General features: G+C 40.1%; 1 protein-coding gene across 1 annotated transcript in view; it reads right to left on the bottom strand.

Annotated features, from left to right (window-relative positions):
• The window catches only part of BMERB1 (bMERB domain containing 1), a 47,569-nt gene that overhangs the window by 13,676 nt on the left and 6,171 nt on the right, over window positions 1-27,722 (bottom strand). The window contains exon 2 of the mRNA XM_048321343.1: window positions 10,709-10,832. Within this exon, the coding sequence (XP_048177300.1) occupies window positions 10,709-10,832 (124 nt within the window). The remainder of the gene's footprint in view (window positions 1-10,708; window positions 10,833-27,722) is intronic.

Raw genomic sequence — 27,722 nt, 5'->3', positions numbered from 1 at the left:
TGCTGAATGACTTTCAAAGCTGGAAATAGATCTGTGCTCCCTCTAGCATGTCTATAAGAGGAGGTTTGAGATTCCTTTGCTTTCAGTTATTGGATTAAAGTGCTTGAAGTTAAAAAAGGAATGTAGACCGGGTTTGTTGGTTTCCTTCCCTCTCTTACAAGAGGGTTTGCAGATTATTTTTAGTTCTGTTTTAATACATTCCTGTCCCAGGAGTAAAATGCTTGTAATTGTTGGAGTTTCTGAAGACTTTGATAGTGCCAGTCTAGGAGCTGGCCTGAGAATCAGGTATCATGCTAAGTCACAAGCTGACACGATTATGTAACTGAAGGTCTCCATGTAGGGATAACAAGATCATCTCCTTGGTGGTGCCCCCAGTGAGCAAGGTGAGCACCAGCCAAGAGCAACCAGTAGTGATGGGGAAATCTGGGGGATTGAAGTAAAGAGAGGTATAGAAATAAAGAGAATTGCTACATAGATGGGGATGATGTCAAGCTGCAAATTCAAGGGACTTCAGTGGAGGCTGCCTTTGGGTACTGCAGGTGTTTATGGCTTTGCCAAAGCTGTGGGGAATCTGCAATGGTGACAGTGTTCTTGGGAGAACAAGAGCACAATAAATTTATAGAATCATAGATTTGTAAAGGTTGGAAAATAAGATTATAGAGTTCAACAGCCACCTCAGCACTGCCATGCTCACCACTACACCATGTCCCCAGGTGCCACATGCACATGTCTTTTGAACACTTCCAGGGATGCTGACTCCACCACTGCTCTGGGCAGCCTGCTCCAATGCCTGATCACCCTTTCAGTCAAAAAATTTTTCCTTATATCTAATCTAATCCTTCCCTGTGCAACTTGAGTCCATTTCCTCTTGTCTTCTTGCTTGTTATGTGGGAGAAGAGACCAACCTCCACCTGATGCTCCTCTTCTATATTTGACTCCTTTTTGTCCCTGTCAGCTTGGCTTAGTGACTCAAATCTTCTAATTATAAATCTGTGAGATCACAGGCAACATGTAATGAATACAGAACACGTTGTTTGAGTCATTATGGTGTGTGTTTATCACACTGTTATTTAGCTCAGCACCTGGTGCTGCTGGGGCTGGAAGACACAGAGCTGGCAATTTGTGAGCAGGGCGGCTCACAAATCAGAGGTCCTGTGATTAACTTGCACTATTGAAGTAAGTGTGTCTAACTTTCCTTGTTTAAAGTGCTCTCTGCTGGAGGAACAGTGCATGAACCACAACTAGCACAGTAATGTTGTAATTCAGCTGTTGTTTCAGAGAAGAGAAGATGGCATTTGAAATTCTCAGTCCCTCAAGGGTCATATTTAAGATATATTTCACATAAATTCAGAACAGTGTCTAGAGAGGCTGTCTGTTTTTCATTTTCACTGACATTGCTAAATTCTCTTGAGCTTGGCCATCTCGTCTGCCAATTACGAAGTTTTACCACGAATCAATAGTAACAAGAGGAGTTTTCCTGAAATTACCCCACTGTGGAGGGGAATATTTCTCCATGTGGCAAAAATTGACTAAGTTAATTTGTCTAAAAATGTATAGACAATAAAGAAGTCAGATTTAAATTCACAAGTATCAGTCCTTTGCAGCAGCATACAGAAGATTCTATGCAAAAGCATAGGGCGTGGTTCATTTAAACTACTCTGGTAGTTCTGGTTTTGGATATTAGGCACCTGAAGGAGGAAACTCTAGGACTGGCTGTGCATTGTCTCTAGCAGAATCGATGACCCATTTCCTTCTTAATTTGCCTTCATGGTTTGACCCTTTCTTATTTTTAAAACCAGAAGAGCAACTATTTATCACAGCTGAAAAAAATTATAAAGATTTCTGGTATAAAATTAAACACTGACAGTCCATTTCGGGGCTTTTCAATTCACTGGTTACTCTCCTATTTATAGCAGAAGACAAGTGAGAAGGACCAGTGAAATACCACAGGGCAAGAGGGACACTTGGTTACAGAACATCCTTGCCTAGAGGAAGCTCAACTGTCCAAACGGGGCGGGGGGCCCAGGAACTGTGAGTGCCACGTGTGCATGATGTGCTTGAGTGGAAGGGACAATCCATTGTCCCTTCCACTCATGCAAACCAGAGCAGAGGTAGCTAAGAACTGGGAACTGAAAAACAGTCTGGGATTAAAGGTTACATCTGGAAATACAGTGCTAAATTTCTGGATTAAAAATGACAATGTCAAAAGATTAAAGCTGCTCCCTCTTCTATTAACAGTATTTTTGTGACAACCACAACACATATTCAATGTAGAAAATGCTGTTTAAAGAAAAGTCTTTATTAAAGAACTATTTTTCTAGCTGTCCAACAGAGACAATAATAAAAATTCCTATTACATTTTTTCTAAGACACAAACATCTCAACTAGCAAGTTTACAATTAATTAAATACTTTCCGAATGATATGTTTATCATTATACACTAAAAAAATGCTTTTCCTTTCTGAGTATTTTAATGCACCATTTTTACAGCCAAACATCTGAAAGTGTAATGTGTTTTCTTCTGGGGTTGATGGTTTGCTGTCAAACAGGGCAAAGGAGATGGGTCTGCAGAGAGATCAAACTGAACTAAGGCATTTTCCTTCCCCTTTGAGAGCTGATCTCTGAACTTTTAGCTTAAAGTGCACAGTCCAGAACTTTGCAATTCTGTCCTGAACTGATGTTCTTCAGGCTTCCAGGCTCCCATGTGAGGAGCTGGGAGACTTGGCAGAGCTGGACCTTACAGGACCTCCCAGCTCTACAGTGGGCACACTGACATCCTTGAGGCTCCCAGACCCTTGGCAGTCCCCTAGAAATGCTGTCCCTAATCCGAGAGACCTCAAGCTTTGACTATCTGACAACTTTCATTACAAAAGCATGCTGTGCCATTTCACAGCTTGCAGTTTCCTGGTTATTGTCTCAAGGGCTCTGGTTATTTGCGGCTGGGACACTGTTGCAACGTGCTTGGGACAGCAAAGCTCAATGGGGACACAGCCACAACTTAACCCTGTCTTGCAGAAGAGCCTGTGCCACACCAGGCTGTATCAGTGGGACAGCCATGGTGTCCCTCTACAGCTGGGCTTGGTGTTTTCCCTAATGGTGCCTTATCTTACGAAGCCGACAACCCGACAGGTGTATCTATTGAATAGTATGTATCATCACACAACTGCCTCCTTCTCTACAGCCTCCCCAAGTGCATCCTACGTTCCTAGAGCAAGATACAATCAGGAAGAAAAAAAAAAAAGGAAGGAAATCTGCTGTATTGTTAAGATTCCAGAACAGTGAAGGAAAAAAGATTTATTGCTCCTTTCCATGAAAAGACGGATCTTATCAGAAAACACTGACAACAACAACAGCTCTATTCATGAGCAAAAATCTGGTTTTGCTGGTGTTATTTATTTACACTGCAGTAACAGCAAGGTGCCAAACTCAGAGAAAAGTACCAGATGCTCAACACATAAGTAAACAGTCCTAAGGGAATTCCATGCTTAACCTTAGATGACAGAAAACAGATATTATACAGTACAAAATAAAAAAGGAGCAAAAGAATCAAAAGTACCCAAGAAAGCAAAAGTCAAAATACCTGCTTAGCAATATATAACCAGTGAGTTACCACTGCTATTCACACCTCTGACAGCCTGTTTTCTCTCTTTCCTCTCTCTTCCCCAGGGTGATGCTCAGTGTGGGGCTCTGTTGCCACAGGAGGCATGAAGCCACTGAGAAATCAGAGTTGATGTCACATTAGTGAGACACTTGTAAGAGTGTTAAAGTATTTGGTTCAAAAAAGAATTCAAATTTGAAATTAATTTTGTTCATACAACGACAGCAATTACTGCTGCCTTCTCTCACTTTAGAATGGAACACTCCACGTACACATTTTTGTAGTACTTTGCAGCATTACTTTCCAAGTTCAGCCAGTAATGAGACTGTTTCATTTTCCCACTTTGTGTCTACTAGATTTACTGCACCCATTTTAAATTAAAACATGGGATTTCCAAGTTGGTTTGTTTAGGGTTGTCATCACCAAGGGAATTGACCTCTCATTTCAGCAGTTCTTGCGTACTTTGGAGTTGCTTCCCTTTGCAGTGGTTGCATAAAGGCAGGCAATCATCAGAGATACTTTTCTGTACTTAAAATACCAATGTGCTGTGTATATTGCAAATGACATAAAGGTGAGACTCCTATCTGACCCCTACGGATGTCCTATTGTTCTTAGAAGGAGTATGTACTATACATTTTTCTCCATGAATTTGCCCTGAGTTTGAGATTCTACCATTATACCCAACACCCTCCAGAATGACCATTACTGACTATTCCACCTCAACTACTACCAGCAATGGACACATCAATGTCACAGCAGGACAACAGAGATTTATGGGTTTTGCAAACTGGGAGAAGGATAAAGGTTTAAAAGGCAAGTAAAGAAAAAGTAAGCCTGATTTGAAGCAAGAAAAAAAACCAAACTAGGGATAAATTATGTACTCTGGACAGCTAATGAAGCTGTGGGACTGCAAAGTCAAGTTGCAGCAAACTTTTCTACATAAAAGGTCCAGGATTTCAAGTAAGCAACCATAATAGTATAAAATGGTCTAAAATCCTGAATAGATCTATGGAGAATGTGGATGATGTAAATATTATTAGCACTCTGGAGAAGAGGGAGTCACCTACTCGTGTGTAGTGAGAGTATACAATGACCAATTTTAATTCTGAGTCAGTGTGGAGGTGAATTTGGCATCTTCACAGTATTAGTTTAGTGATGTAATAACCACACAGACATTCAGCAAATACACCATTGTATTTATAGCATTTTTACAGATAAAAAAAAAGTTTAATGAGTAAAATGTTTTCAGTAATTGGCTAAAGCAACCTAATAGGGCTTTATGTTTAATATCTTCTATTCCCTACACATGAACAAACTGCCATTCAGTTTCTGCCATTTTCTGCCATTCTACATGGCAGAAATAACCATCCCAAGACATCTATCACAGGTGGAAGCAACCACCACAGTTTTAGTTCAAGGTCATCCAATATAGCTTGCTTCAAGCTTTGCTTCCCATCTGGAAAGCCAGCAGTATCAGGCACTGGCAGATCTCCCACAGACTGTGTTTCATGATGACAGTGGATGCTATTTTATAAGAATTCCATGCCTTTCCACAGGCATAGGCAATAACTGTGGGTGAGAAGATCTCACCTTTACTAATAATATTTACTGGCTCCCAACGTGCTAATGCATTTTAAAATGCACAACTTTTGCACTACAAATGATTCAGAAGTTCAGTTTTCATCTGCTCTGTATCACATAGAGGTCTGAGGGTTTGCTGCCTCTCTCTGTCAGCTAAACTGAGCTAACACATGCATCATCCATTTTCACAATTGTGTCTTTCAGCACAGTAGATTTCCATGCCCCCAGCGATCCTAAACTGCCTCTGAAGCCAAACACATCCACAGCAGCAACACATTAAATGTGCGGCAAATGTGACAAAGAGGATGCTGCCTGAGCAGCTCTCTCAGCTTTTGGGTCTGTTATCTCACCAGGAAAGGAAAAAAAAAAGGAAATGGGACAGGAGAATTAGAAAGGAAGAGAGAGCGTGCATGTTCTGAAGGGGTGTGTTTGCTTTCCTTAACAGTACAGACAGATTGAACATTTACAGTTTGACCCAAAACTCTTTTTATAGACAACATTTTAAGAAAGGAGCTGAAAGAAGCCTAAAAAGAGAAGGAGGGGGAATGCTGGCAGGCTATAAACTGATGCTTTTCTGTACATATTGTCTCCTTCATATGAATATATGCTGAGTTCTCAGCTATTCTAAAAACAAACCAAGAAGAGCTGGAGATAGCATACGATGGCTTCAAGCTACATTTTCATTTCCTGGGCTGGCTGGAGATGGTCACAACAGCTCCTGGCATAATTTTATGAAATTTCATAGTATCAGTAGCATTGAAGGAGAGATGCTACAAACAACCACAATTTCTACATAACCTGGACATATCCCAAGGAGGTCCATCCTGGGCACTAAGCAAGGCAGGGTCTTGAGACAAAAATAGGATTTGATAATGTAATTACAGAGCAAATCACAGTGCATCTGCTCTGCTGTGACTGAGGTTGCCTGAGCTAAAATATGATTGTGCAACATAAATTGTGGCATTACCTAATTGAGAAAGGCTTGATTTTATAATCTGAAAATTGTCTCCTTATGAACTTTAGATAGTTCTTCATAGCAAGCAGGTATTCAGCCAGAAGTAGTGTGGATTTCCTGGATAAGAAGGGTACAGCTGCTTGCAGCTGCCCTCCTTTTTTTTTTAAAGGAGGAAACAAAAACAAAGAGCAAAGCAAAGGACACATTTACAAAGGTTAATACCTAACTTGAAATGTGCACAATGGTTTGGGGAACTTCATGACCTGTTAGTCCATTGCTTCAGCTCATTTTTCTTTCTTTGTTTCTTTGTATCAATAAAATGAAAAACAAGAATTATCAGAAAACTGGCCTCCTATAAAGTATATGCTACAGGATGAACTATTTCACTGTGGTATATAGCAAATAGTCTGTCAAATAGATAAAATCGTTCAGCTGCTTTCCTTGCTTTTCAAATAAAAAAATTTCAAGGGACAGGCCAAGAATAAGCTGTCACACACCTAAATTTCACACAGTGGAATTAAAAAGCTGTGTTTTGCAATAAAAATTATTATTTGAAATTTGAAAATCAGAGATGTCTGTTGGAGTTTCTGTATGCTTTTGCTTCACTTTAGAGTTCCAGAAAGTCATACTGTTTAAATATATCTTTGTGTGACTACACTTCATCTCTAAGTGCTTTAGTTTTTAATTACTGAAATGAGGTCTTACTTTTATGTTTAGTGCACCAGTAAGGAATTTCCACTTCTCTCTGCAAGGCAGAGGAAAGAGTGTACAAAGGACTGCAAAGCAGTACAAAAGAGTGAAAAATTACATGTAATGGAACTGTATGGCTATTTCTGGTCTCCACATAAAAATTTCTGCTGTTTCATTTTTACACAGGGTAAAACTTGTTTCCACTGTTCTCACAGATGGTTTTTTCTGTATTTTGGGGAAGGGTTTTTTTTTTAATACAGTAGACTACAGAAATATCTATGCTTGTCTGAGAGTGAATCCTTGGTCTGTCACTAAAAACCAGTATGTGCTGCTCTGTGGGACTGGGGACAGCACATCATTTGTGGGCCTGGTACAGAGATGCTGTAAAATTGCAACACCTTCTTAAATATATCTTCTGAATTTTAAAATCATTTTGATGGGTATTAGTACATGTCCACCAGTCAGTGAGTCCCTTCCAACTCTAACTGTTCTGTGATTCTACGTTTTGCCAAGGAATCCCTCATGCAGAGTTTGTATTGTTTGAAGAGAGACACGTGCTATACAAACCACAGCTGAGGAACTGCCAGAAAGAACATTACGTTACTGATGATCTCACATACCAACAGGAACAGTTTTTCCTTGTTCACACACAGAAGTGTGAAAAATGCAAACCAATTCCAGGTCCATTAACATCTAGACCTTGCTAGGGCTTTTTTTTTTAGTTGGGTTTGTTGGGGGCTTTTTACTGGCTGATATGCTAACCTGGAGCTGTTCTCTGCCAAATGTCCTTATTTTATGGCTACCACATTTGCATCTTCTTCATGGAAAATAGTAAATTTAATTAGCAGCCTCAAAGTATGTTCCTTCCATGGATTAAACCTGACAGAAGAAGAGCTTGCTGTGGTTTCCATCAGCAGCAGGTCTAGCTTGCAGAGTTTTGTCTCCTTATTCTTGAGCCTGAGTGTTTTTAAATGCAGTGAAGAGCGGTGGCACCTACTGGGGTGTGCAAGCAGAGCTGACAGGTCGTGTGTGCCTGTGACAGGAGGGAGCCACGGGCACCGTGAGGGCTGGGGACACACTCTGTGCACAGCTACAGAGCACTGCTTTCTTTAAGCGCAGCTACAATATACTTTGTCCTGCTTTAGGATCTGGCTACATGTGAATAAAAAGATCAGTCAGACAGACAGACAGTGAGAAGAATGAACCATTACTTTAAAAAACATAGCTGGAAATGTAAGCTGTGGCTGGATGTGCAAGCGATACAGAATCGTTTCATCGTGTTCATGCTTTCGTAAGAACTGTAAAAACACCCCAATTCAAGAGAATTTCTATTCTGTTGCTAACAGCATGAAGGGCAAAAAAGGGAATACAAACATACCACACAGTTTCTCTAACACTATGTGTGTGTTTTATCCTTTTGCTATAATTAAAGGAAAAGCTAAAACAGAAGCAAGAACTAAAGAGATGTGGTTCTCATTAAAGCTGGTCTGGCACTCCGTGGTCTGAGCGTAGGTGTAGTGCTGCTTATTAGCAGGGTTCAAAGCTGAGTCTGCCTTAAACCTGTCTGAGGAGGCTCAGTTTCATGTGGCTGGTTGTATAGGTCATTCCCAGGGGAATCTAGTCCTGTCAGAAGAAATCAGTTACTAAAATTCATGACCTACATACAGACTTCTGGTCTTGGGACATTGGCAATTCATTACTTCAGAAATGAAAAGAAAAAAAAAAAAAAAGGCTACATATAAAGTCTTCCACAATCTGTCTGCGAATTAGAGTTTATGTAATCTGCTTAGTTAAACAGATACAAAACTTGGACCACTGAGGTAACCATGATTTGTGCTGTTAATCTCAGCAACAGGTCATTAAAATACATTTGTCATTAGAAGATGTTTGTCATTGAAGACTAATGCAGCCGAGCCCTTCCATCAGTGTAAACTATCCAGCATGAAAGCAGTAAAGAACAGGTGCTGCTGTATTACTTGGGTATCACTAGCAATATGCTTCTCTCCTGTCAGGGCTAAATTGTAAAAACATTTTAAAAAATTAGATAAAGCCAAATAGACAATTTTTTTGGCCATTTCATTCAGTGGTGCTAACAAAGTGAATTTAAGTGCCTCAAGGATTAATGAGCAGAGTCAGAATATTCTGCCACACAGCAGGGAGCAGCTGGGCTAGAAAGCTGTGTGAATATCCCTGGAAAAGTGGTCATCTTGGTCTGCTCCTGCTGAAAGAATGAGAGGGTCTGTGACTGTGGCACTCCATGACTTAGAAAAGACAGAAACTGAGGCCACCTCTGCAGTCGCTGCCTTTGTCACCTGCCTGCTTTGCCAGTACCTTGGGCCAAGCCTCATGGAGACTCTGCTGCTCAGAAGAACTTTCCTGCCTGTGCCAGGGAGAGGCTGGGAGTGCTCCTGGGCAGCTCTAGGCAGTGTGTGAGGATGAGATCTAACGCAGAAGGAGAACAGGGCACAGTGTGAACATCAGTTCTATTCCCTCTTCAATAAGCAAGCTCTTCTGTGTTAAATCCCTTACTCAAACATCTGCCAGGCAATACAGAGTAAAGAGTGTGAGCATGGGGGAAATGCAAAGAACAGACTGGATACCAGAACAAACAGAACAATTGCTCTCATTCACTGGGGCAGTTTATTTCAGTGCTTTGTTTGATATAGAAAATGTCAAGAGAAGTGCAGGGTTCACTGATGAGGCTTCTTCCAGATTAAATTTATGTACAAACCAATAACCAAGCAGTTATTTCACTACCAGGAGCAGGAGTGACAAAACCTTTCCTGTTCACTTTATTTGTACCACTATGGCATTATCAAAGGTCAGTGCCACTACTACCAATCCTTATTTCCAAAGATGTCCAAGCAGTGATTCTGGGCAGAAGTCTTCTGGGATAATACTCAGAGATAGATGTCTGTGCTGTTTGCAGAGGGGTGATGCTTTCAGCTTCTGGCAATGCAAGTCAGGGCACTAAAGTTAACCTCCAGCGTAAGGGTCAAAGTACCAGTCCCCTGTACTTTAACGTGAGAAGACAGCCAGTGAGTTTTTTCAGGGCACTGAAGCTTCATTAATGCCAAGGGTCTGAGTTCAGCAGGTTTTAGAGCTACTGAAGTTCTTGGCCTGTCGGCAAGTTGTTTCTGACCTCGGATACTCAGAGAGGACACTTCAAAATAATACATTTCTTATTAATAAGCTCTGATCTTCTAAATTCAATGATTTAGGAATATTAACCCTATTGACTTCATCATCAGAATTGGATTAATATTCATGAACCTTCAGTGAGGCTCCTATGCCTGACCTTTTTGGCAATTTTGAAAATCCCTCTTGGAGTATTCCCATTTAATTTGATACATCAGAAAGTGTTTTGTGTTCATAACTTAATGGCTTCCATTTAACAAATGTCAAATCTTGGCTGCTATTAGTGCAGAACACAGTGTGCTCTCCTGTGACATGAACTGTCTAAGACCGCTGATGAAGTAGGAATAAAGCCTGAATTAGGTTAGACTGTGGATGCTTCAAATCCCCTACCTGTTGATATTTTGTTCAGACAAACATCCTTCCCACAAAGGACTGAAATCAGGTAAGAAAATATGCTCCATAGACATATACTTTGCTAAAGTTTCCTTTTGTAAGCAAGAGATCTGTTTTATGTACTCTGCAAATTGTGCTGAATAAAAAAAAAAGGTGCTGAATTAAAAAAAGGTAATTTCCTTTGCAACTACAAAAATCATTTCCCAACGGCATTTTGTAAGTGCTCACCTAACTGGGATGCTCTTTATCTTTCTCCCTTTTAAAATGTCAAGCAGATAAAAGTAGTCTAAGTACCATTCTTTCCTATTTTGATTAATTTTGCATAATGTTTTCCCAGAAGGATTGATACTTACATAAACCTGAGTTCTGATTCTCTTCTGACTAAGACTTCCCGAAGTCTCTGGATCTTTGCCATCTCGAGCTCAATTTCCTCAGGCATCATTGTTGTTTCAGCCATTGAAATGATGTCAAGTTGATCTGTGTGTGGAAGCAGAGAAAATTAATTAAGCCAGTCAGACTGTCTTAATGGTGTTTTTCAGGAATGTAAATTAAATCAGAGCTACCTAACTATGGAGTAATTAATTCTAACTGAATGCTGTGCTGACTGGTTTCTCTATTTTTTTGGTTATTACTTCCAATGTAACTGTTTAGAAGTGGAAGGCTCCGTAAGCCAAAGTGACAATCATTTTGTTAGTGAGGCTCGACCGTTCCTCTAAGGAATCCCAACCCCATACACAGCTACAGCCACCATTCCTTAACTGGTATCACCACAAACTGACTGCTTCAAAACTCTCTCAGAGCAATTACTTGCAGCTCTGAAGAGTCCTATCTTGGTGCAGGCAATGTAAATCCATGAATGTTTCCCATCTTTAACCCTTCTAACTCTCCATGCCACTCCACTCTCTTAGCTTGACTCAGAGCTAAAGCCCAGCCCTACCAAGAGGAGCCAAGGATGTGATCAGAAATTATGTAGGGCCTCATCCTGCAAGGGGCTGAGTGCCTCTCACAGGGACATCACAATTGGTTGAGGAGATAAAAAGTACTTTGCAGTAATAACCTGGCAACTGGTAAGGCCATGGTGCTTCTATGATTATTTCTACATAATTGATGAATTACCTCTGTAACCCAGAGAGAAACAGGGCTGTGAACTGTGCTCCCTGAAGGTAATTTATATAAGATGGGTTTGGAAAAAGAGCCGCTTGGCCTCTAGAAAACTCCATTCCAAAGGTTCATCATACTTGGCCTTCATGTTAAACAAGAATTTAGAGACTGAAAAACAGGGTGGCTGCATATTTTGGAGATATATTCCTGAAAGAAGGCCTGTTTTAGCTGTATTGATTTGAAAAAGGGAAAACAGAAAGGTCAAAATCTACTCACAATAATTATCCAGAAAAGAGCAGACAAAAAGCATTAGAAAATAAGCTGTTCAATAATTAAGAGGAGACTAATTCTGAAGTCCCTCATGACAGATTAAGCACAGCTGAGCAGAATTTCTGACAGAAACTTGGAGTAGGAATGAAATTACAAAATCTCAACAAACAGCCCCTGTATGAGCTTAGTTCATGGTTCTCCCAAAATGGAAGCAAAGGAAAAACATTCTATGCTATATAAACATACACTATTCTATTCTATATAAACATATACTATAAAAACAAAATATAGTTCCCTTGTATTTAAAAATAGGTAAAAAAGATATTTTTTTGAAGTTATCCTGCTAGTATTATCTGCAAGTTTTGACTTCATTTCTTAACAAAGAAAGTGGGGAAACAAAAAAACCCACTTTTTTTTTCAAGATAATCTTGAGAAAAAGCAGTGGGACAAATTTTGAAATGTCTGTCATGAGAGAACAGCCATGTTTCAGTAATTGTTTTTAAAACTCAAATTGCAAAACTGGTTTGCAAAGCAAGGCTATCTTGTGTGTCTGAGCACACAAATGATGCCTGTACAGGATGGATTTCCCTATTAGAAACCGTTGTATTTGTTGGGGTATATTTAGCTGATGTGTAGTCTAAATGTCATGAGGTTCCCACAGGCCCACCTCTCATTTTCACTGCTTGCCAAAAATATAAGCAGGAGATGGGAAGTTATTCTGATGCTACCACGAATTAAAGCCAATAATACTGGTAAACAGAAATATAAGCCATAAATAAATTACACATACGTACATATTATAAAATTAGTTCTCAAGAACTCAGAAAACAGAAGGAAAAAAAAGTAACTCATTTACTTGCACTCTGCAGCTCTAGCTGTAAGTGCCCTAGTGACACCCCTCGCGTGGGGTCAGCTTCCACCTTGTGATTTCAACAATTCAGGAACAAACAAGCCTTATGCCCTGGTGATGTGCTTAAAGCCAGCACAAGAATTAGTGTGTCAGGCAGAAGTCTTCTCTGACCCCTTGCACAACAGTCAAGAGATTCTCCTTCACATCCCACTCAATGTGTGCTTGAACCAGAGAAAATATTTTTGAAAGTGATCCAAAATTATGCAGTGTTTCCAAAAGAATTAAAACTGCAAGCAAGGCAGCAGAAGTTTGAAAGTGGAGGGAAATAAATATAGAAACAATTAGATATTAGCTCACAGCTTGTTCTGCAAACTCAGAGATGTGGCTGGAACAATGGAATGGAGCACAGGTGTAAGGACACTGCCCCTGAAGAGGCCAGGTCAGGATTCCCACCTCACCCCCTCAGCATTGTGATCCTCACAAACCACCAGCCTGTTTGGGGCTCAGTTTCTCTTCTAACATTGTGGATAACTGGCCTACCTGGCAGCAGCTGTGCTGAAGCATAACTAATTATTTTTCATGAAATGGTTTGAGGTCCTGGGATGTGAACCACTTGGGAAGAATATGTTAACATCATTGAGCCTTTAAGTAAAGCTCTCGCTCTGTCCCAGTGAGGAACGACACCTCTAGTGCCTTGATACATGACTCAGAACAGCTTCACACTGAAGTCTCTTACATTTTCAAAAAAGAAAGAATAAACATTTCATTTCATTTAAAGCAGGTATGCAGTAGTCAACTATTTTTTTAGCATATATTGTTATTAAGCTTTTTTCCTGGTAATGATACAAAATTCATAAAGCAAAAGTGGAGACAACACTGAGATTACTCACAGCCAGTGACAGGATGAAACTGTTTTGTCTGTTCTGCAATGTCCGGGATAATTTTCAGTGACAAAGAAACAAGTAAAAATATATTACTGTATGCACAAAAAGATATTAGCACAAAAATAATTACTATACGGAAATAAAATTATCAAGCTATTACATAGAGTGAGAGTGACTGAAGAGGTAAACCTGAAGTTATTTATGCATAATTTTGCTTCAATTTAAATGGAGACTGCTATAATTAAACTAGGTATTAACTTAATGATCACATTTTATCCTCAGTGTGCCAGCCAGAAATAGAACAGTAGCCAGCTATGTTTGAAAGCAACAAAAAAATAAATTGCCTATTAAGTCAGTAAGTGCAAAGAAAACTTTAAAAGAAGCCTGAATTGACACAGTGAGAAATGGGAGAACGCTTTACACATGGTGTCAATAGTTTCAGACCAATTGGTAAGGAGTGCTGTAATTAATTATCAGCAAAGGTCCTGCTGCTGTCATGGATGGTGGCCCCACAGGAGGAGCTCCCTGTGCTCTGCAGCCATTAGTGGTTTAATTGTCATTGGGGGGTTCTTATTATTGTAAACATCATGGAGAAGGTTTGGTGTATCAGTAACACAAAGGGTCCCAAATTTGTGCTGTAGGAACCCAAAACGATGTCGCTGCTACTCTGGTGCCAACCGCACACTGAGCTCCATGAACACCTCAGGCACTTGCAGGCGACCTGCAGCATGAAGGCAGGAAAAGCTCAGGGAGGAGTTGCCTGTGGATACACAGCAAGCATAGGGTCTGCTGGATCAGAAGTCTTCTCAGGACAATGTTTATCCTTTTCTTGTTTATGACTATTGCTGTTGGAAACTCAGTCACTCAGCCTTCAAGAGTCATCTCAGTCATTCAGCAAGGGGTGAGCTCCAGCACAGGTTAAGGGTAATGGCCCCGCTCTCTACCACTTCTCTTTTTCATCTTTGACATGGGTGAACCATCCTAAATGAGACTGTTTGTTCAACCCATGACTGCTAAGAGCTCTTTAAAGGATGGTAGTACAGATAAGCTGCATGACTTCTCTAATGTGGATACCACTCAACAGCAAACCTGCTCTTCAGCCCACTCAATTATGGTGCTCCAGTTGAAAATTATTTTAAGTCATTGATCTGGACTGGACTTAAATTGCGCAATTTGAGGCCTACTTCCACTCCTTTAAATTGTCCAATAATAAGATAATCCTTGTTAAGAAAAGGTTAATGGATAAGTTTTGTTCCAAATCCGGGTCAGCACTTTTGGGGCTTTTTCAAGAATTCAGTGAAATTCTTGAGCTAATCCTTTTTCACTGAAGTATATTAAGTGCTAATAGAGCAGAGTGCAGCAAGTAAACTCTTAATGCTACTTCACATATCAAAATCAAGACTTCCAAGACCACTATTGGTTGATGAGACAAAAGAGGAGTAAGCAGGAGGCATAGGTCAGAAGTGGATGAAGAGAGAACCAGCTAGTGCCACTTAAAACCAGCATGCTTGGTGGAAATTGAAATAGTTGCATGATGCGAAAATATTGTTATAGTTCAAAATATTCCAGATAAAAATATGTTCATGTGAAAAGAATCAGATTATTCTGTTTGTCACTAGCATGTCACCTGGAGGCATGAATGGCTAGCTTTGCAGCCAGGCCTTTTACTATACCTTTTGTTGCTGCCTCAGAGTTGATTTTTTTTTCTGTTTGATTTAATCCTTCTGGTGCAGGATGTAGTGGCCAGTAACTAACCTGTGTAGGAAAAACTACATTTAATTGCTTAATTCTAATCTAGCTTGCTGCAGCATTCTATTAGTGTGAATCCTAACAATTACTAAATTTGGCATGTGTGTGGCACAGTATTTATTCAATGCTTTATGATGTAATTTCCATATAAATACAATACAAACAGCTGCAATGTATTTTGTTCCTGGATTGCCTGAGAGGCTGCAGTCTTGCACAATTCAGAATGGGTAGACTGGGGGAAAGGGAAAACGGGGGCAGTACCAGGGTGGCAGTGAGCTGACTGTTGTGGCACTGAGCACATCCCACACTTCTGCTGGTTTCACTGCCTGGGCTCACATGGTTTGGACACAGGCAGTGATCTGGCTTTGGAAAACATCCCAGGGATGTCCTCATCCTGCTGCAGAATACAGCCCAGAGTTCATTTCAGGAGTTCTTTCAGAAATGCTGTAATCTCCTCTTTTCCCTCAAGGCAATCTCTTTTCCCTCAAGGCAATCTCTTCCCTCTGCCTGTCGATTTGCTCTCCTGTTTCATCTCTTGCACCAAGAACAGGTTGGTGATGGCAGTGAATTCAGTAAAAGTTGGGATGGTGCTGCTGGTTGCATCAGCCCTCAGTGACCAGCTTATAGGCTGCACTGAGGCAGCAGGAGCACAAATACCTGATTAGTTTTAACACTGTGGAAAAGTAATCCCTAAAGACAATAGGAGTGTGCAGAGGCTATTACTGGAGGAGCAAAAAGCTAACGTTCTACTCCGGTCAGATGTGCAAAAGTTCTCAGAATCACTTTGCTTCCACTGGCATCAATGGCACTGAATAAGGGAGATAGCACAGCTGAATTTTGCCTCTAGCATGAAGCTGAATTTTTTTTCTTATTATTGTGGCTGTTATAATTTTTGAATACTTACTGATACTTCTCCACAAATGGAGCAACACATTTAAATTTTGGGATCTCTGGCACGTAGAGCTATGAACTGCACTTTGGGCTGATACAAGGAGCACACCTCCTTCACAGGTAGCCAGATGTGCTTTGTCCCTGCAAGCAATGGTAGCCAAAACTTTCTGACACAACTGTGCCTGCTGGAAAATGCCAGAGAAGTGGCATTCAGAGTATTTGGGGGATAACATTGGATTCAGTACATTTACTATAAAGTCAAAAAGAACCCCTCTGTGCAAAGACCCTTGTTTCCTTTCAGTGCATGAGGATCCAGAGCAGCCTTGCACTTCTGGAAATGTTAAATTCCAAAAGTAATCAGAAGTTTCAACTGCAATGCAGCTCCCAAGTGCACAGGGGGTAATCTTAGAGCCCTGAGATATTGGCTATAACCAGGCATCAAAGCTTCAAATATTTTTGCCAGACAGCAGGGCAGCTAGAAATCCCAAAGGTGTTTTTTTCACATGCTCCATGTTTCAGAGTAAACCTCTGGGCTGGCTGAGTCCTCTTACAGCTTGGCTTTGCAATAGGCAGCTGTGAAATCTGGCAGCTCTAGGGATCCTCTTTGGCAGGAAGAATCCAGAGATGCCTACTGAACGCTGATTAAACACCAGGATCTCTGGGAGTGTCATGGTCATCAAATATCCCTGCTTCTCCAATGTCATTTGGAGAAGGAGAAGAAGTGGGGGACTTTTCTGATTTGTGGGGAATTGTGGTGCATCTCTGCTTCCAGCAAACCCGAAGCACAAAGCACTGGCGACCTCGGCTCTGTGCTGTGCTGTGTAAAGATCACTTATGTTCTGGGATAAACTGCTGGACTTGAGCAGTCCCTCACATCTGGTCCATTCTGCAGCTCCTCAGGCAAGAGATCAGAATTTCATGTCTGTAGAGAGACATATATGATTAATTTTTTTCTCTATTCATCTACCTCTTCTCATTCAAAAACCACCACAGATCATTCTGTTTGCCATATCATTTCCTCCCAAGAACTACTAAATCATCTGCTGTGACTGGTGATGGCTCTGTCCTTCAGTCAGCTGTGGTCTGAGTGTAATATATATTATATATATATTATAATTATTCTAATTGTAATTATAATATTGGGATTTATTTTGTCATGAATACTTTTTTTTTTTTAAATTATCACAGATTTACAGCCCAGACATCTTCAAACATAAGTTTCTACTTCAAAAGTATCTCACTGACACTCTACCATATGACCCCATTTTAAAATTAGGTGAGCAGAGAATATAAAAAGCACAGTGTGCAATTGCCCACTGCACTTCTAGAATCACTGCCCTGTCTGTTCCATATCTAAGAGCCTCTGGTTATAAAAAGATTCTTTTAGTTGCTTGTCCTGTATATTCTTGTTCTTATCTCCAAGCTTTGACCTTCTATCTTTTATTATTTACCTTTGCAAGAAAGCCTGTTGGCAGCTATCTATTCTTTCCCATTTCAGGCTTTTGTATACTTGGTCTCACTGAGATTTCTCTTGAAATACAAATGCCACATTCACAGTGTTGAATGTTAACTCCTTCCTCTAACTCTGAAAGTCCTTTTGGTTCCTGTGGTATTAAACTCAAAAGTACTGCACACAATGACTCCTGTCACATCTGACTGAAGTGCCTGCAGTTGCCCACTGCCCAAATAAGATTCTCAGTTGCTTTCCATCTTTTATGCTGTACTTCTGTAGAACAAGTTGCAATGCACTGAATAAAGCTGGTTTAAAAACTGAACCTGAAAGAGATCCTGCTTTGAGTTTTCTCACTGAACTACATATCCCCATGCAGAAATAGACAGTCAGTGCTAAAAGTGATTGCTAATTAAGGATGGTCTTCAGTACTTTGCTAACTAGAAGTTTTACAGTTAAATGATTGTTCCAACTTTTTAATTTAGGGACCACTTTCTGCCCTTTTTCCCTATTTAAATATACATACTAGCACAAATCCATAGTGATAAGATCTATAAAGATCTTGCCTCTTAAAAAAAAGCATCAATTTATGCTTGCTTGTTATCCTGTAAAATTTATAAGCAGTAATTATTCTTTGCTTTGTTTTTTGTCAGTTTATGGCAGTTCCAGTTTCCTAAGTGGGTAATTATGCAACCGTTTAATCTTACACTTCCCCCAGGAAAAAGATGTCTCTAGTCTTGAGAAACTGCTTTGTGCACAGAAAGCTTCATCTTGGTTGTAATGATATCCTGAAAAAAACAGCTCATCTGGCAATAGTTGTTCATCTTTCCCTGACAATAAGGATCCTGTGAATCAGCACCAGGCTGGAGTTCTTGTAGAAATTTGATGTCATGCATAGGTCTTAATGTGATATTCAGACTTAACATACCTCATACTATGCTATCCTATATTGGGATTATAAATTCCATTTCTTCTACCTTGCCCTTAAGCTTTCAGATTCCAGCATTCTCCTGACTTCTGATGCTGTCAGCCTTGTGGTACTCATCTCCTTGTGGTGCGGGAGACAGGTGCTGTAAACAGCTCAGCTACTGTGTATTGCAGGCACAGTAGGTCAGACTCAGGACGTAGAGAAGATTAATTTGACCATTATCTGGGGCTTTAAGGTAGGATTTAGCTGTTTGAGGTCCAGTGTCCTCTGCAGTCAGACACTGCCCCTACAGACTGCAGACTCTTTCTCCATGCAGGAAGTCGTAAGGATCCATCCTGTCAAATTAACCTATCCCTTCAATAGAGTGCTCCATATCTGCTTCTATGTTCCTCCCTCTGGATCTAAGGGCGCTTGTGTGTGCAAGGAAATGATTCAGTACAGTGGGACAATGTGCTACCTAATTATCTCTAACTACAACCAGTTCTAGCTGTAAATCTGTGTTTGATTTGGTGCTGGTTTGTAGCAATATCAGTATGATTTTCATGGAGGTGTTTTCTACTACTGAGAGTTCTCCTGGCTTTCTCTATTTTCATATGTCTTTGATTTGCGTCTCACAATACTCTGGATAGTCCCCTAAGCAGTCAATTTTAGGGGGAGAGGGAGGACTTTTCCTCAGTAGCACCCTCTCTTGCAGTAGTTTAAGAGCTAATACAAAACCATATTTACAGATCAGGAAACAGGATTTCAACACTCTCAGCAATAAATGACCAAGAAGTCAGAACTTAATATTGAACTAAAGTTTCTTTGAAAAGATAAGACAAAAGCAGCTTCCTATTAAAATCTTTGCATAAACAATGAATAAAAGCCCCAGGCCTGATTTGATTATGCCATAATATTGTCAAAAATACAGATTTTATTAGTGTGATAGAAATTTGCAGGAAGTGCTCCTGATGTAAATAAATTCAGGATATGCAGAAGTATGTCTACTAAGATAAATTACCCCCATGACACTTACAGGTTGGATCTTCAAAACCCTTAGGGGTTTTGACACTCCAATTACAGGGTTCAACCTTGCTACTTTGATGTTGGTTCCAAGACTCTGTTTGGGCAATTTGCATGCCCCAGCCAATTTCCATTCAGTCAGTGGTAACAAGGTTGCACACATCTCTTCAGCTGGTTAGAGGGCAAATGCATAAAAATGAGGAAAACAGAACCATGAAAACAGCAAAGGGAGTTGGAATTAGTATCTCTATAAAAACCTTTTTAAACTCAAGTCCTATTGAATTAAAAAACCCCAGACACATTATTCATGGATTCACATCCAATTCTCCACTCAGCTGAAACCAAATCCTGTTTTAATATCCGCTGCATCTTTGAGTTGAGACAGTTTTCAAATATCCAGATTCTAAATTTAGCAGATTTAACTTTTTTTTCCTTATGGTGACTGTGATAAGGTCACAACAGCTCACGCCTTCAGATGCAAGCTGTCCTGCAAGTGACTGCTCAGTAGGCAGCTCAGGATCATTTCAGTATAGTTCCTATCACACATTAAACATAAATATCAAGCAACACAGTGGGTCTTTACTGGTGCCTCAGAAATCCTGACAGAGTGCAAAAGGATTTGCTCACATACAGAAATTTTTCAAGCAATTCCAGCACAGTGGAAGGGCATAGTCACGACTGGTGCCATCACTTCAGAGCCCAGTATTCCGCATCCCCAGGGCCTGAACTGAGCCACAAACTCTCTTCAAGACAACTGCAGTCCATTTGCAAAATAGCCCATGGTATCTCATCCAACCATTTCTGTTGTGCATAAAGAAGGATTAAGTGGGTTTGAGTGGGATTTAAAGAAAAGCTGTCCACATAATTAGGTCTGCAGAGAATTATGACAGACTTCACAAAGTACTATACTTGAATTGTGCAAGAACATTTTCCAGGTTTCCTACTGTTACTTCCAATTTAAAATAAACTCTAGTTTGGGTACCAGTACCACATTCCTTGTTTCCAGATGCTCTATGACAACAGGATTTTTCACACATTTGGCTGGTGACTTTAGGTGAGGCGTGAAAGCAATTTCCCCCAGACCACACTACATGTCAGTCTGGAACTAAGCAACCTAATTTGTCTTGATGTAGCTGCAATAACAGAGTGGCATTTTTCCACCTCTTTCTAGATGTACCACTGTGTATTTCATCAGGGATTCTCCTACTGACCTAACCAGATGGAGGGGTGCCCCCATTATCCCAGCAAGTCTAAAAGTAGATGCTTCTCCTAATGTTCTGTTCTCCTGGTTCCTCACTCTTCTCTCTGCCCCTATACACAGATAAACAAATAAATAAATCTCTGCATGCGAGACAAATCAGCTAATTTCTCATGATACTGTTTCATATACCACATATCACAGACTTAGAGAAGATTTTCTTAATTACATACCCAGTCTGGAATGTGTCCCATTTAAAATGCTGCCCAGAGAAATTCTCAATACCAAGGTAATATGTGACCTCGTATCTCATATATGAACTCTCCCCGTTTTGCAAAAATCAGTATGTGTGACACAAATACTTGGTGTAAAGTTGAAGGTCTCCTATATGAGAAGTCACCTTTCTTACGAGGCAGGTGTTTGAAAAAGGAAATTTTTTTTCATCTGAGCCAAGAATTTCGTCTCAGTGCATCTCCACGTCACAAAGCGTGAGATCAAGATTTTTGACATATGCTGAACATGCACTTCACCAAGAATTAGCCACCACAAATCCAACGCATCAGAATCCTGTGTTTCTTAATTTGAAATTCCCTGTTTAAGAATTAAATATAAGCCTAAAAAGAGCTAGAAACAAATTTGTCATTCAGTGAAATATTGGGATGCCACCAGCATGAAATCTGTTGGTTTCTTAAAATGAATTAAGCTAAATTGCTTCCTTTTTTCTTCCTCTTTCCCCCTCCAGTAATCTTTCCTATTTGATTCTCTGGCTTTACAATGAGATGTTCCTATAAACACCTATTAGGTGTTTATCTCCCTTGTTGCTATATGAAAACTTGCAACCAGAAAAGAAAATAATATTGACTCTATTCAGGAAGTGTTATCAGATAGACTGAATAGACAAAACACATTCACTATAACCTGTCTCAGATCACTCTTCGTACAGTAAATTCTACAGGATTAAATAATTAATTTACCTTTCATTTGTAGTTTTAAGCTCTGTTTACAAATTCTTACATTTAATGGGCATTTATTTGTAAAAAGGAAAATAAAAGCTCCATTTAATTATTTCCTCAGAACTTATTATGCAAAGTTAACCTCCTGAATTAAGTAAGCTGTTAGTGATGAATCTCATTTTTACAGACCTTTATCTGAATTATCTTTGACCTAATTTGTGTTGATGCAGACTGGGGTATAAAACAATGCTCAAGTACTGCTATGAACAGTTCATGCTCTTTTATTTGCATCTGTTTGCATGTTTTTCAGCTCATTTGCAATATTGATTCATTTAGAAAGATACACATCTCAAAACAACCATCCCCCATGCTGCCTGTTTCTTTATTTGACTCACCAGCAAACACCCATTTATCCTAGCCAGCATCTGATAATGCCCTGGGTTAGCCCACAAAAATGTCATTGCTATCCAGGCTTCTTGGATAGCCCACAAAAAACTCACAACTGTTATTAGGGGAGGATGTTCCACAGGATCTAGAAACTGATGAGAATCCTGATCATTTGTTCTAGTAGAGAGAGTGGTTTCTGGCTTGGGTATTTTGTCTTTCTACCATTCCAGAATAAGGAAACCTGGGAAAATTATTAAAAGGATATTCCATGAGATGGGATCCTGTTTCTTGCTCTAGGTATATTTCACTCCTGCAAAGGGCAGTGGATGACCCCCTTATAAACACACAGATTATTGACTTCTGAGAAATATCTCTTCTCCCTCGTGATGAGTGAATGCAAACATGCTACAAGGACAATATTTTCTTTGCTGTAAATACCTATACATGCGGAGGACTCACTGGAGACAGTTTTTTCTTGCTTGCAACACAGTTGTGTAACACCTTCCCAGCATGAAAATAGTCACGTCAGGTTGTAACTGTTAGCCACTGTTGTGGCTAACCACATAATTTTAAAACAATAAAATTAAGTGCTATGATTTTCTCCACTACAAGAATATTTTTACAAAGATATTTTATATCCAGACTATTCTACATAAAAGGTAAACTCAATAAATTATTTCTCCACAACTCCTGAGGGAAAAACTCACATCAGCTACTATGAAATGGCTGCAACAAAAAACTGGGAAGATGCTTGAAAAAAAGCTTTGCCTGGGTAAGACTGATGTTGGAAGAGCTCTTGTACATGGTCTTTGTTTCTGATAGGGAATTACCCTGACATTTCAGCTCTCTTGCAGGATATCTCTGCTGAACAGACATGACTCGGACAAGCTGAGAGTGCTTTTCATGCCTTAGGTGTGGTCTGTCCAGCCCTCAGATCCCTGCAGCTTTGCACACACAAACCCAGGAGCAGGAGAGCTGTGGTTTGAGTCATAGCTGTATTTTTTTTTCTTCGAATGAACATAGGAGATGAGGCAGAAAGCTGCAGTAAAGACAGGAGGAATCAAGGGGAGGGATGAATTAAGCTCAGTCGTTCATTCTAGCACATCATGCCTGCATATCAAAGACAAGATTGAACGTAGTGGAAAATGTTGCTTGAGCCAGTACAAGAGCTGGCACCCATCCCGCCCAGGGAGTATATGGAAATGGTTTCATAACATGTAAACCTTGAAATAGGCCTTAGTATTCCCCTCCTCCCCAAATTATTGTCCAAGCACCACTGTTACATCCGTCTTGAATACTTTTTTCACTTTATCAAGAAAGAAATTAAAAGGAACACACTGGTCACTGGCTGCCTCCAGGTACCTCAGTGCTTCTCACACCACAAGCACTGTCATTTGTCCTCACTCCAGTGACCCCCAGTGCCTCAGAGGCACAGAAAATAACATCCAGAAATCAAACTGCATTAGTTACCTCTTTCTAGAGGTCTGATTTGTGAGAACGGGCATTAGCTTTCCTAGTAGCTCTCTGATTACTTAAAAGACAATGCAAAAGAGTCAGGAGTTGAAAGTCCTAAAGTAACCAGCTCTTGGTATCTGCTCAGGTGTGCAGGACAGAGGAACGGACCAAGTCCTTAAAATAATATTTTATTTTTCCAAATAAACCTGTGTGAGATGAAAACTTGCTTGACATTTACATAAACCATGATGCTGACAGTGCAGCTGCTATTGGATTTCCACAGTCCTTTCACCTTTTCCCACGATGTTATGAATTGAAAATACAACCTTATGCACTTTAAACAGCAGTTTGTCCTTCAGAGAACGAGGAGAACATGTGTGTAGCCTGGTGGGGAAGTTTGCACAGTAGATGTGATCTGACAGCTGTTTCTATGGAAAAATAGATCCAAAGCAGGACACAAAAAATGAGGGAAAATTGCCTTTGAAGGTTGACCCAGAAGCCCTCATTGTCAGTTTTATTCAATGACACTGGGTTAGACCTTTATCTGTAAGGAGCTATTTTAGTCTGGCTCAGGAAAACTGCCAAGGAGTCAGGAAGACTCTGGAAGGGGTTTCTGTGCCCAGCCCTGCCACAGCCCTGCATGAGGCTGAGCCCTACCAGGAGGCTGTAAACAGAAACTGGAACAGTTCCTTGCTGTGGTAGGTACCTTCCTCAGTGTGGAGCTCCCACTGAAATCATTGCACCTTCCCATTTGCTGCAAGACTGAGTTTAAGCCACACTCCAAGGAAAGCAATTCCTGCTACATCACTTCATTTTATGTCATGGAGATTTAAAAAGCAGTACTAAGAAACACACATTATTTGTTCATTTCCTTCCGTCATTTTGCTCAGTGGTCAAAGGAAACAGCCTGTGGATTTCCATTTTATTCCTCACCAGAGTCAGATTCTGATCCTGTAATACTAACAAAAAGCTTCAGTACTTATGTTTCAAATGCTACTGTAACAGTGCCAGCTACAGCTAATGTTCAGGGGTTTCAAACTTATTTAGTTTGGTATTTTTTAAAGATTTTTTCTACCTTCATTATTATTTTTTTTTTATTCCAAAACACAAAGTCAACAAAATATTCACACTCAAGGAGTCTTGCAAAACCTCTTTAGAAATGAATATATGGGCATCAGTTGGTAAAGAGCAGCATATTTGCAAGCGAAATAATAGTAAAATGGCCATTGACATTTCAAGATTTCACATTTTCAGGATATTCTCCTATGAAATTATCTGACTGCATGCCAGAAAGCTTGTTTCTCTGTCTCTCCCCGCTCTGTGATACGATTCTCTAATAACACAGTTTTCTAACAGTGATCTAAACATCTTACCAGCAGCTGGCAGGTAATTTTAGGTAACCTTAAAACCACTTGGTAATTATTATAGACATATGAGTCCAATCCAGTAAAGACCAAAACTGATACTGGTATAGAGAACTGCTTCAGACAGTAAAGAAACTGGTTTACATAATAGATTCCCACTCCAGCAAGTAAATAAATATTGAGAAAATGCTTCTCAGAAGCCAAGAAAAAAAGGTGTTTCTCATTTCATAGGACAAGTAATTTCCCAGGGGGGTGAACATTGCTATTCTTAAGGCCATGGGCATACAATGAGTACAGTCTGACAGCAGAGTGGGAGGTCAGGCAGCAGAGAATCATACTGGGATCTTGTTCTTCGGTGTATGAGGCACACAGTATCTGCAGGGAGCCACAGGCAAAAGCTGTGTCCTTTCTTAAAGATCAAATAGCCAGAGCCAGGAGAGCCAAAACCAGCTGGTTCTTTCTCAGTGAATTCTGAGGTGAAACAGCACAGGGCTCCAGCTCTTCAACTCACACAAATGATGACAGCTGGTAAAAAAATGTGTTTTGTACTTGCCTTTCATCTGTGGATGTGGAGTCATTCTCTAGCAAGCTCTGTTTTCACCAAGTAAATTGCTTTTGCATACTGACTTTTGATTCACTTTTCTTTAAATACACTAATATTTTCTTCCTCACAACTGGCATTGGGCAGCTGTGAGTTTGAGCTGCCTGAGGTCTCAGAGGTGAAGAAATGAAAGCAATTCAAGCAGAGTCCTACCTATATCTGAGACAAATCGATAGCTGGCTGTCACCTTCTCTGCATACGAGAAAGAAAGAAATTTCCTAATCGCAGGATGTTTCACCCCTTGCCAAGGCAGAGACAAATGGATCTTGATTTTACTGGCTTTCAAAACACCATGGCTTGCCCTTCACTATCACATCCCACACACTGTCTATGCCACAGACAACTATCAGCCTGAAGGAAAATGTGTGCCTCAGAATCTGCCAAACTGCAGTAACTTCAATCCCCTCCCAGGCACGGTGCCCAGAGGAAGCTGTATAGGAATCCATGGTAGAGGATGAAAGGCAAAAAGCTACAGATTGGATAAGGAAGGTGGGGACACAAATGCGTAACTGAATTTCTGTGACTTTCTCTTGTGTGAAGCAGGATAATTTGAGGAGCAGCCGCCGCTCACCATAGGGACTCCAATATATTACCTGATGATTCACTGCTCACAGACAGGGAGACTGTAGTGCCATTACTCTGCCAGTGCAAATGGTTCTCCAGGGAGCAAATGCTCATCCCTGCTTGCCACAGGACAGGCCCAGCGACAACTGAGGCCAGAGACACCAAACCCATGGGGCAGCCTGACAAAGATTCCCAGGGGAGTCCTCATAGAAGTGACACAGCCCCCAGATCCCCTCCCCTGTTTTCTAAAGAGAATCAAGGTGAACAGGGCTCCAGGAGATGAAGGCACAGAGTCTGGTCCAGTTTTGCTTTTACTGAAATCAGTGAGGAAATTTCCACTGATGTTAATGAAGTCAGGACTGTGCTTCGTATTTGCAACCAAGAAAGTGTCAATCAGGCTTCTCCATCCTTTCCCACGGAGGTCAGGTCACTTGCTCTTTTGGCTTCAACACCATTATTCTAAAACTTACTTTGGCCTCCTGGACTGAAAGGACATAAGTGGTAAAATTGACTGTTGATTCCTTTCCTGGTTTGAGTTGTTTTCTACAAAAGATGAACAAAACCATTAAATCACTTTATAATGAGATCTTTTGCTCTAATTTTACCAGTATATGAAAAAACCCAAATGTACGTGTAAAAAAACTACAAAAAACCCTAATCAATGAAGGTTTGTGTGGCGAAAGGATTCAGGGCAATAAAAAGATCCTTAAACACTGCTGATATTCTTACAATAACAAATTACCTCTTGCATTTTGGTAGTGTTTGCAATCATTAGGCTTTTGCAATGAGCAGCTTGTGTCACTGGAAATCATTCATCCTCATTCAGTGACAAACTCTCTTAAAAATATTTTCTCAGATATTTTGCCCTTTATGAGCTGACAAAATGTTGATAATTCATGTTTCATTGCTGATCCTGAAGGGCAACTAATATAATTTATCCAAGGGTGCTCCTCCTGATTTCTCATAGTTTGCCCTCCAAGCACACATTTTTCATCTCTGTGTTTTGAATCCATTTATACTGTGCCTTTTAAGTAGGCAGACAGCAGAACATGTTTCATGGAAATAAATTAGCATTATTTATTGTCTCTGGGTCTATTTTACTAAGTAAGATTTTTATGAAAATGGAACATATTTAGCTACAGAAGAAGAGCCCTCTGGGAATAAGGATTAAAGAGTGTTGAGTTTCAAACTTTCTTGTGCTCAGTGACTACAAGAAAACTCTAGAAACTTCACACATAATACACAGTACTCTGCAGTGCATGCCCAATCCTAAATGTAAGTTTTTGTTCCTGTTTTATAACGCACCCTTGAGGCAGACATACACACACTCTCACAAGTGGTTTCTCTGATAAAAACATGCCATGCAACGAAGACATCAGTTATCAAACATAGTGAAAAAAAATTACACAGACTGAGTCCATAATCCCACAGGCTACCAACAGCAAGGATGATTTTTGTAGTTCAAAGTGTCCTAGTTTCCAAATCTAATGCATTTTTTTCTGTAAAATATGTTTAAAGGAAATGAGAAAATTCATGGGCAACAGTCCCAAATATGACACTTTAGGTTCATCAATAACTTTTTCAGCAATTATTGTTGACACTGGTTTGACTATAAACATTGCATTGAATGTTAGGTGTTCGTTTCCTGCTTGGCACACACGGTTGGGGCACAGAGTTTTTTAAGTTATTAACCCTCAGATTTACGAGTGTCTCAGGCGAG

This window comes from Corvus hawaiiensis, chromosome 16, assembly GCF_020740725.1.
Source record: "Corvus hawaiiensis isolate bCorHaw1 chromosome 16, bCorHaw1.pri.cur, whole genome shotgun sequence".
NCBI classification, from domain to species: Eukaryota; Metazoa; Chordata; class Aves; order Passeriformes; family Corvidae; genus Corvus; species Corvus hawaiiensis.
The sequence above is the reverse complement of the archived record's forward strand: the minus strand, read 5'-3'. Positions and strand labels throughout refer to the sequence as shown.